This window comes from Seriola lalandi, unplaced genomic scaffold (genome assembly GCF_002814215.2).
Source record: "Seriola lalandi dorsalis isolate HSWRI2012SDOR001 ecotype SW California unplaced genomic scaffold, Sedor1 jcf7180002054144, whole genome shotgun sequence".
Lineage (NCBI taxonomy): Eukaryota > Metazoa > Chordata > Actinopteri > Carangiformes > Carangidae > Seriola > Seriola lalandi.
Genome location: NW_019524697.1, coordinates 255,550 through 267,337, shown reverse-complemented (window position 1 = coordinate 267,337; position 11,788 = coordinate 255,550). Strand labels below are relative to the sequence as shown.

Sequence of the window (11,788 nt, the reverse complement as noted above, 5' to 3'; positions counted from 1 at the left end):
ACAACAAAACCCTCCCATGGTAATGACTTTGTCTGGAGATTGGAGGTGAAGAAAGCAACCAGTGTGCAGTTTGCTCTGGGCGCTGTGCGAAGACTCGGACACAACATGTGACTCTGCAAACAAGGAGCCTGGGCACAGTGTGCATTACATCATCGCCATGCTGGAAAGACCCTGAGCATGGTGGTGCTCCCTGGAGGACAATACAAACAGGCTAACAAGTGTCTCTCTTGCACACACACACACACACACACACGCATTCTCACACTCACACTCACACTCACACTCACACTCACACTCACACTCACACACACACACACACACACACACACACACACACACGCATAAAAAGAATGCAGCTCCCTATATGCAGTCCACAGAGACAGTCCCACTGAGTAAACAACCACTTTAGCAGCCGTCTGTGAACAGAGTGGGTGGATATTTAGATACCACTGACCTCCTTAACTGAACCAGAAATTCCAATGTCAACATGGACGTTTGGGAGCACTCTGTCCAGCTGCTGAGAGAAACACTGACAGTGCATTTCTGTGAGAGAGTAGTGGGCAATGCATGCTTTGTAATTCTAAAATATTACTATTTAATCCTTTCCATTAAAGCTGTGCAGTTATTTTTTTTTTTTAACATATTATTCTTCCAGGTTGGTGATAAAGGGACACTGTTTTGTGGCGCTCCACTAAAATTCAATGTAAATAAAAAACGTGTTATTTTTACGTCATGTAACGTAATAATCAGGAAAATCTTGTCGGCCGGTTTATGTCATAAAGTTTTAAGTGAAAGGAAACAACCACAGTCCCTGTTAACAACCAGATGTGCCACACTGGGTATTATTTCCATATTAAAATGAAACTGAATAAGTCATGAGAGCTCACATTTAACCTATGACTTCATGTACAAAAAGAATAATAAAATTCCATGGATACCTAACATTTAACATTTCACCAATAATTGCTGTAAAATCTGCCGGAATGCTATCTGGAGAGGAGGCAGAACCATTTTGGTTGAAATATTTATCAAAAGAGGACACAACAGCTGGAGCCAATAGAGCAGCAACATCCACACACTAATACATTGTCACAAGTTCACAGTTTGAGTGTCTCAAAAAAATTGGGGAGAGCAGAGAGAGTGAGAGAGTGATTACAGACCTCTGTGTAAAGCAGATTAAAATGTCGGTCTCAAACTATTGACCATCAGCCCTGTTTTAGCAAGCTGACATCATGCTGGAAACTGCTGCCTGCTGTGAGGGAGAGCCTTTCAGGTCATTTATATAAGTCCCTGTTAAAACGCCTGCATCTGTCTCTCTCAGCTAAACAGAAGGGATTCATCTACTGTATGTTTTAACTTTGGCACTTTTTTAGTTACTGGTGAAATACTATTTTCAGCTCCTCAAATATAGAGCACCAGTGTTGGACTGCATTCTCGGTTGCACAATGCTAAAACATGGAAGTGCAATGATTTAAAAACAGACTGACACTGAATCATAACAGAAAAAATGGATAAAAAAAAAACTGGGCATTTCAATATAAAAAGATACAAAAACAAAACAGAAAATGATTGTAATCCATTTCATAACAACTCACTGCAGCTCATCTCCTGCTCTGATTGGCTGATGGTGGACCGGCCTTCAGGCAATTTGAACAGCAGACCCTGACGCTGGTGCTGCACAATGCCAGTTCTGTGCTGCTGGTTGTTACTGTTTTATTCAAGCTAAACAAACTGACTTATGAGAGACCAGTGTCTAAAGGGCTTTGACTTTGTTTACCTTGTGGTTACAGTGCAAACAGTATCTGTTAGACAGCATGGAAAACACATACTGCTGGCTCTAGTCCCATATCAACAGCCTTTATGTATATGAGGAATCCGAGTGTTTTCTGATCAGTTTCTGATAGCTACACAGTCCCAGTTGTAATCTTGTGATTCATTACATAACAGTGAGTGGACATGGCAGCAGAGAGATGAGATCAGGAGATCACATATTTAATGAAAATGTTAAATGCATAACCATGGGTCACTGCTTATACAGTACAATAACTGCCTGTGCCTTTATCAGCAAAGTGACCCACTATGAGGATTATGCAACATCATCAGGAGATGGCTCAATGTTTAGTGTGTAGACAGAGACAGCGTGTTCAGAGGTATCTATTTACATTCACATCCAATAGATATATACAAGCTACCACACTGCCAGAGATGTGCAGCCGACCCGCACTATCTCTTACTTTAGATTTTGATCATTGTCACGTCAGATTTTGCTGTAGTTACTAAATTATATTTATTAGGAATCTAAACTACAAGTGCTACAATACCTGCTTTTTCCACTTTTCTATTTGTTTCTGCACCCATCCTGCAAGCCAATCATATCTTATAAAAAAACAGAGTCATGCCATGATCAGAAGCAGGGAGGCATCCCATCCCAGCCTCGTGGGCCCAGTGGAAGGCAGTGGAGCCGTTCACTCTGGACAGAACATGCAACCAAGCTGAACCTCCACTAATCCTATTACTGTGTCCTTGCACTTAATAAGAGCTGTTTAGACTCTGTCATAGACTCATAGACTGAAGTAAAATGAGGCTGGCATCTAAAGATAGGCAGCAGAAATGAAATGCTGAATCACCATCAGCTGAACTTTTAGTGCACACAGGTTAATCTAACAGAACAAACTGTATGCCTGTGTATAATGAGCAACTTCTTACCAGTAACTCTCTGCTAGATACTTGGAGTTGTATCTGGCTGTTGCTATGAGACAAGTAAAAACCCTTTTGAAGTGTGGTTATCTGTTACCAAAAGTGAGATGCTTCTGAGTTTGCAGCAGCTGCCATGCTGAACAATAAAACTGCGCACAACTCAGTCTGCAGCGAGCAACAGCATGTCCCTGTCATGGACCACAATAAGAAAAAGAGACTGTAAATTCAGATTCCCAGAGGAGCTGCAGCTTCAGTCAGTCAGTCAGCTCTGTCAGCTCTGTCAGCTGAGCACAACAACCACAACAGCAACAACAACAAGACAAACTGCTACTCACTGCCGCTCCACGATTTCAGCAGGGATTTGATGCTGATTTCAAAAAAGCCTGAGTCCTGCTGGCTGGCCATGGCTGCAGCTTCCTGTTGAGTGTCCCCCCTCTAGTTGTGGTTTCCCTCCAGTAGCAGCAGCAGCAGCAGCAGCAGCAGCAGCTGAGCTGGGACCAGCAGGTAGCGCCTGCTGTCACCTCTCTGTGACGCACAGACAATGCTGTGCTGACGAGTTCCTGAGATAACACACTAGCACCGCTTTACCCCTCCTCTGGTGTCCTGTCCTTGGCTATCAGCCCTTTCTCTTTCCCTCCCTGCACTCTCTCTCAACATCTCTCTCTCCCTCTCCCTCCCCTCTCTCTCTCTCTCTCTCTCTCTCTCCAAAGCTGTGGCAGGCAGTGGGCGGCAATGCAAGCTCCCTTTAAATAACTGCGCGGAGGCTGAGAGTGCAGGAAGCAATCCTCTTAGTGGAGCGCAGTTAATAATAACTACTGTTTGTCTGCGTGCACTGCCTGATAATGATGACAGCGCTGGGCTTGTGCGTCTTTCAGCAGGACTGGGAGCATCTGATGGGCCACCGCCGCTGACAAAGGAGACAGAGACTGAGGGAAGTGTGACACATTACAGGGAACATCTGGGAGAGAAGTGGAAAGAAGAAGGCACTAAAATGATCAGCAAGCAGACGGGATTAAGTGCAGACAGGGGATCTGCATGGGAGCAGGGGGCTGACTGTTGGCTTTTAACCCTTTTACCTCTACACAGCACCGACTTTAAACTGCTGTCAAATAAACATTGTGTATTCCCAGCGAGCCCAATGTGACTTCTTGGTTTTTTTGTTTTGCTTTTAAGTACTACAAAATAAAACAGAGAAAAGAAGTACAACCTCATATTAGCAGAATTTGTAAAAATTTGCATAACAGATGCTCAAATAAGTGAGAAAATAGTTGTCCATGCAACAGACAACCACTCTTCACTGCTATTTGCAATAAAGAGAATTTATATATTTTTGCAGACAGCAACAAAGCAGAATGTGGGGCACACACAAAGACATCTAAATCTGTATTATCAGCCTGTATACATGAAATAAAGCTAAGTGCTGCACAGTAGGTAAACTAGAAGGATTTTCCTTTTTCTTTCTTTTTAATTCCTGCTGCTTTTCTTGAACATGTAACAATTAAATCCAATATTCACAACATGTCACTGTGTAAAAAGCAGATGCATGACTTTAACCATATGGACTATAAAACAGATCCTCCAATCCCCCTTCCTCTACTGCCCCTCAGCGCTCTTAGTATAATCCTATCAGAACTCTGTCTGTCCATCAAGCGACAGCAACTTGACCTTCATTGCATAATACATTCTGTGATGGAGAAGCCATTACTGGTTGCAGTGTTTGGTAAACACACATTTTAAGGGCTCTGGTGTCTTGACTGTAGCAAACAGTGCTGCCTGGCTGTTCCTGTAGTGATTTGTTGTCTGTTGAGTCGCACAGGACCTTTTTTTTTTTTTTTTGTGCACAGTATCCTCCCACCCTCCTTTCCACAGCAGCGACTTTGTTTTTATTTTGGGACAAATGAATGACCCACCTTGAACAACAGTGCGATTGTGACTTTCGCCGTTATTTATGAGGGTTGTGTTTCCAACTTGTTACGCTTCCGGCACATTCGTTCATTTTGTCATGTCATAACATCTTTTTTCTTTTTTAAATATGTGAAGAGCTAGACTGGTGATAATGTGTACACTCTGCAGAGCAGCTCTGCTGGTTAAGATTTATGTCATGACAACGCAATGGCTATTGTTAAACAGCGTAGAGAAGAAGACTGAAGAATAAACATCTCAGGCAGTACGGTGAAAAAGAAAAGCACTATGTGGCTATGCTTTCAGGCAGTTACTGATACTGTACATATTTCATTAAGAAATCAGCTTGCAAAGGTTACTGGCACTATATTTTACATGTCTTAATAAAATAAATAGCATAGAAAGCTACACAGGTACCCGATGAACATCATAGATTCTTCTGTTTTTGCCTAATATGTAAAACCTCAGATGTTGCCATGTTGCTGTCTTTGTCCTGCCAGCAAACACCTCCTCACGCTAAAGTCACTGCCAAGTAGTCCGGCTAAAGACAATACAATAACTCAGTATCATCATTTTAATTATAATAATAACATTATTTATATAGCACTTTTCAAAACAAAGTTACAAACTGCTGTTCAAACATAAAAGCAAAACAAAGCAATAAAATCCCGTAATTAGAGTGTATGTTATCATTCTGAGGATTACAGCATAAGCTCTACAGTCAGCTCTCACTGTAAGTTACCAGTACCCTGATAATATGTCTGCTTTTTCACAGCATGAAAACTTGAGGATTCTGCAAAGCCACTCTGTTCTTACAAATGATCTGTGCACGTTCACCTATTACTCCTGTTTGTCTTTCACATCTGTACAAACACAACACACACAAACAGTGATAAGGACTAATCAGAGCAAATTGGACTAATTATGGACAATTGCTTGGCCTGTTATGGTCCAAGCACAACACTTCATTACTGAAAACAGAGATCAAATCCAAATGGATTCTTTAAAAACACTGAATAAACACAGTTGACTTCCCTGATTTATCCATCAGTTATAATCTGGTCAGCCTGACTTGTCCAGTAAGAGGCCCTCTGAAGGGCAAACCGTTATGTAATTCCCTAGTAGAACAATTTTAGAGTTTTTTTTTCAGCTAGGCCCAGACTTGAGTTAAATTTTGAAAGGAAAAAAAAAAAAGCACAAAAACGCCAACCAAACTGTTGGTTACTTTTATGATAAGAAAATATGGAAATCAAACAATGCTCTGAGTCTCAAATCACAACAACACTGCGCAGCAGGAACCATGTGAAACTCGCTAAGGGTCTCACACCGCAGAGACACAGTAGCAAGATTGTTTATAGGAGGCACCGACTCTTCCTCCTTGTTACAAAAATACCACTGAATCCAAAACAGTGAGTGTGAGTGTAGTTTTACAGTTCTCTCTTGTCCTGACAGGCCAAACTTCCTATTGCTTGTGAAGCTGTAATGACCTGTCTAATGGAGCTGTCTCTCAGAGAGATCTGAAGTGAGTGTAGTAGACAGCGATGAAGCAGACTGCACACTAACTGCAGATATCTAAACTGTCAAAACAGATCAGGTGAATATGACAACTTGATGTTTGTCTCACATCACATCAAAACAACCGGGAGTGGACTTCATAAAAATATCAGACCTAATGCCACTCGGAAGAAACTTAAATAGTGTTTATGGAACTACACCATATCTGGATATCTCTTAACTTGTCGGTGTCGCTGCCGCCAAACATTTGGACATAAAGCACTGACAGTTCGCTGGCACACTGGAAAGGATCATTGTCACTTCTTAAGAAGGAAACCGCTTCAGTAATACTTAAGTTCACAGGTTTGTTTATTGGCAGCTTCGCCCTCGGCCGTGTTCAGTCTCAAAGCAACACATGTGTAAGGCGAATAAATCAGAAACACATTGCTAATGACAAATATGATTGTAAGCGTTTTTCTTTAATTAGGCTTTCGGTGGGTGAAGGCCCTGACACATTAAGCACTTATTAAAAGCATTATCAAGCTCTGATGAAGGTGAGGAATGTGAGGTATGTCTGTCCGGTTCAGCCATCTTTGTGATTATCAAGCTCAAACCCTTGACTCCCTACTCTCACTGCCCATGGCGCCCCTCATTCCTTCATCCTCTTCTCCTTTTTGCTCACGTATGTGAAGTCACTGTTTATTTCAAGTCATCACTGCTTCCTTGTTGCTTGTGACGATGAGCTCAACTGCATAATATTTAAAATTGTGTGATGTACTCTCCCACTGTCTGAGTCCATTATTAACAAGTCATCAGATTCCTATGTAACTCTGACAAATACATTGAGGCCGTGGGGCATTTCACAAAGTGATGGTAGTAGTAGCTGAAATGCTGTTATTGCCTCTGCACCACATTTAAAAAATAAAATTTAAAAAAAATCACATTTTCTCTCAGATTAAAAACAGAACTCCTGAGGCGATTACCACAACTTCACAGAGTCAAAGCTGTACCTACTTTCAAGAATGGTGGGCCTCTTCTTATGGCGCATCTTTTTAAACTTCCCTCTGAAGTCCCTGGGTGGGAATGGATCCAGAGGTAAGCTGGCAATGCGCCCCAGGACAACCTCATCCAGTCCCTCAGAGCAATCCGTCTCACTCTCAGCCATGTCTCTCACAGAACTCTCCTCTAAAGACATGTTGGATGGCAGGGAGCCCACAGCTACTTCTATCATTCTTCCAAAGGAGTCATTTCAAGCTGTGCCAGGTTTTTCCCCCTCTTTCTTTTTTAGTTTAGTGTGTAAAATTTCTCTTCCTTTTCCCTCCTTACAAGCTTCTCTCTTTTGGTCAGGCAGCAAATTTCTGCAGTGCAGAGATGCGGCCAGACCTGTCAGCTTCGGTCTGCTGATGTGTTTTAACCCCTGCACTTGTTAGGGCAGTTCAGCAAGTTACAGTAACATTCATGAATTGGTCAGGTATTGGATTACTTGGAGCCTCCCCTTTTCAGCAAAAAGGCAAGAGGCAGAGAAGAGAGGGGCAGTCATAACTGAGGAGGGAGGGAGAGGGAAAGAGAGGCCGCTCTGACAGCTACAACATCCCCACCTACTGTATGCCCACGAGGCATTCCCGAATAAATATCCTGTATTTGTCTTGGAGTCTGCACATCAAAGTCTAAACAGACATGTCTTGCCCCTGGCAGTTTTAATGAGCAAACTAATTTCTTAAATTATCATATACTCATTACCAGCACAAGGAAGTTGAGAATATGAGAACATTAAGAAGTCCTCACTGGTTCCATTAGTCCAGTAAACAACATCTGCACATTCCCAGCACTTTCTTCTATATCCAGTCCTCTGTGTTGAGGCCGGTGTTGTCTTCCCTCTGCATTATTTCCTGCCGTTTATGTCTGGCGTCATTGAGGAAATGAGGGAAAAGTGTGAAACCATGAAGGAATGAGTGCGACGTAAATCCAGAGGAACGTTCACACAGCTTGCAGCTAATGCTCTATTCAGTCTTTTTTCAGCCTCTGAAGTGAACACTAACTGGACACACCTACCCCATGAACCAGTTTTTCCTAGTCTGACCTACATCAGCAATACAAACACTCTGTGTATGTGCGTGAGGTGGAGGCGTTTTCTGTTTTAGGAAGAAACCTCAGATAGAACATGGAACAACCAGCCCATACACTCCTTTCCTCACGTCACTGATGTGTTTTTTCAAGGGCTGCTGTACAAAACAATCACACCTTAACATGACTAACTTCATGACTGACTGAGCATATGGGGCTGAACTATGTCAAAGAGAAAAGCTGCACATCAGAGCGCCCCCCCCCCATCCCCCACCCCCCGGGCAATGTGTTTTTTTTCTCCGTCTAACGAGTCCAGCAGTAGCTTCACGTTTCATCCACCTGTCAGAGAAAAAGGTAGCCTAAAGAAAACAGTTTCAGATGAATGCTCCTGCAGCAGCACACTTGAGCAAACTGTCCAAAACAACAGTACATTCATCATGTTTCTGCCACTCCTGCACAATGATGAATTACAATTACCTGTGAGCGTCCTGACCTAATAAAAAAAAAAAAAAGTCCTCCGGGATCAGAATCATCATGTTCTCATAGTAAATAACAAGCAAAGACATGTCTTCAAAACATCTAGACATGCTTTCTGTTTGGGGTTGACAGATCGGCCCCCGAATCAGTGGACTAACAGCAGGAAAACAAAATCATTAAGAGTATACACACACCCGCACAAATATATATATATATACATAAACTCTTGAGTCACACCTGCCAACGCTCACTACAGTGCATTTACAAATGAGCCAACTCAGCTTTATATTCAGCGTTTGAATATAAACCTGTTGCGTGTGTGAAACTTTTTGTGTTAAGATTTACATTTAGATTGAAGCTTTTGACAGATATTATTGTCCTCTGTTTCAGGGTCCTGTTCGGTTACCGCATATTTTGTCAGTTACCGTTTATTCCTCTGCATATCCATCTATTCAAGTATTCACAAAAAAAAATTTAAAAATCTTACACACTGGGAAGATTTACCTGAAGTACCTGAGACAGAGGCTACTGTGCTCTACTGTATTATTACTGTAAATGACATGAGCTACTTAAGGATGTTGTAGTGAGAGTGCGCCCTCTAGTGTGCTGACAGGTAACACTATAATTCCATTGAACTCCTCGTCAAGGAAGACTTTAACTGAGGATGAGCTTGTGATGAATAGGAATGCCTGCTCAAGCTTCACAACTGAACTCAGCCCTGCAGTTTACACACATGTACACACAAATAAAACGTTCAGTTACATGCTAGCTGAGTCAATTAATCAACCTGAATCTGACTAATGAAACAGTCAACACCACTGTCGCTATGGTACCCGCAGCCACATTCATCATTCAGTGGCAAATACAAGCAAGTGCAACTTTTTTTTCTTTTCTTTTTTTAAATTCTTTCTTTTTAACTATAATAGTTGACCATTTTGTCTCTTGACAGATCTCGAGCTGGATTCTTTCTAAATGTAATGAAATAGACTGTATTTACCTTTACAAAACATAATACAAAATATACACAATAATAAACAAGAACTCTTAATTTTGAGATTTTGTCTAGTTTTTGAGTAAAATGTTCTCACCCCCAGTTTTAGATAGTTTGAGTTATACTAACATGATTTCGCTGATTATAACGTGGCAACCTATAAAACAGATGTAAAACATCACATTCTAGACCTCTGTAAGTGAAAAGTGACTATAAAACTACAACTGTATGCTATGCTTCAAAGAGTACTGAAGTAAAACAAAAATCAACACAAGGAAAATCAGTGATCAATAATGTGGAAAACAATTTAGACAAAAAAAAACCTTTTGATACCTAATTGATAAATCTTTTCCGGCTTTTTTTTGCTTCTGTATAAACTTTTGTCAAGTCTGAAAACCACCTGAACCAAAACCAACAAGTTGATGAAATCTACTACCATCTGTAAAACTGTTTGTTTCATTGCACGTATCACAAAGTGGAGCAGAGCAGGACAGCCTGCACGGGCCGAGCAGCGAGGTTGGAGTCGGCACGGCCACTGAAACCAACACCCCCCCGGCGGAGACAGAAGGCTGTTTCCATGGTGAGACACATTTAGACTTGCACAGGCAGAGCAGAACACGATGAATAATTGATAGATATCAGGCCCTAATGTTAGCACAAAGTAGCTGAAGGTTAATTCCAGCTATGCTTGTGGACTACTGAATAGTGCACTCATGCAACAAGTAGACAAACACACAGGCACTGTGGGAACTGATGCTGCTCTGGATACAGATGACTGTTATGTAACATACTTAACAACTTCAAGTGATAAAATGTCAGTGTCTATGACTGTGCCCCTGAAGTGCATTTCACTAAACTGTTTTCTCTCGACGCTCAGAGAAAAAGAAACACTATGAAACTGTACAGGAGACTGTTTAAACATTTACAAATCCCTTGAATACTAAGTGGAAAGACTTTGCACAACAATAACTTAATACCACATGGGATCAAGGCTGTCAAACTCTTACAGCTGTTAAAACCTTTTACAACTTTTACAGGTCAGGCGTGGTCATCTCTCCTGATCCTTTAATTCATCCATCGCCACATTTCACATATGTAAAAGCATCCGCTGAGACTAATTATTCAACGGGTCACCTACTCTCCACACTGCTCGGGGTCTGGGTTGGGTCAATACACAAAAGGACCATTCAGGGGCTGTAAACAAGTGCACAAACTGCACCTGTTCCCAGCACTGCCTGCCTATTATCAACCTGAAGAGGGAGGAGCTTCACACTGAACACATGTAGCCACTGTGGCCTCCAAACCAGGTGAAGTAGACACCATGCATATCCAGTTACAGTGAGGTGAGCATGTCCTTATGCACTGTGCATCAAAAAGGTTTGCCTCAATTTTGAGGAGAAAAAACCCCAATGCCAGCATGGCGCACACACACCAACTTTAAAGTGCATGTTCAGTATCGATCAGTCTTTTTTGCCAGGTGGATAGCCTAGGGGTTTATCTGAGTAACTTGGAAGGGACTATAAATATAAAAAAGGAGAGACATGCTAAGTTGAGTTGTTAAAGCCCTCATTATATCCACTGCCTCGAGGCAGGCTCTCTCACTCTCTCTCTCTCTGCTGAGGGAGGGTTGAAAATCTGTAAAACTACTACAATGCTCTGCTGAAAACACCTCGATATTCCCAGTGCCAGCCCCTCTTGAACAAGTAGGCCTGTGCTTTTATTTTATTACCCTACTTGCCTTCTTAAGGAACCAAATCTTTGATCACATCTAACTGAAAAGGAAGTGCTGCCACTGAATTTTAAATTAAAATGTCTCATTCTTAGTATTATAGATGTCAGTGCTGACAATAGTGATGATTACTGTTGAAGCAAAGTCTGACGTTTTCAGTTCAAATTAACATGCACACACGTTTTGAGTTTCACTGGAGTGACAATAATGTCAAGTCAGTTCAAGTCTACATTATTTATGGAGTGCTCCTGCACAAACAAGTCTCTTCTGTTTGTTTTGCAGAAATAGCACCAAACAAAATAACAGTGTCAACTAAATCTGAGCAGAATCAAGTTGCGAAATCCTCATTTTGAGTCTGAGAATCTGACACTGTGACATTCTTGTGATGAAGGATCAGCAGAGACACCCAAATAGAGCAAATATTTAAAACTTAC

At 41.6% G+C, this 11,788-nt stretch overlaps 1 protein-coding gene across 4 annotated transcripts in view; it reads right to left on the bottom strand.

The window, feature by feature from the left end:
* The window catches only part of frya (furry homolog a (Drosophila)), a 46,199-nt gene extending 38,711 nt beyond the window's left edge, over nucleotides 1–7,488 (bottom strand). For 2 of the 4 annotated variants that reach the window (XM_087173269.1, XM_087173272.1), the window contains exon 1: nucleotides 7,108–7,484. In XM_087173269.1, coding sequence (XP_087029395.1) covers nucleotides 7,108–7,324 — 217 coding nt within the window. In that variant the 5' untranslated portion in view covers nucleotides 7,325–7,484. Of the gene's footprint in view, nucleotides 1–3,032; nucleotides 3,264–7,107 lie in introns of those variants that run through there. The other 2 variants (XM_087173271.1, XM_087173270.1) reach the window with 2 other exon arrangements.
* Nucleotides 7,489–11,788: the final 4,300 nt, after the last annotated feature.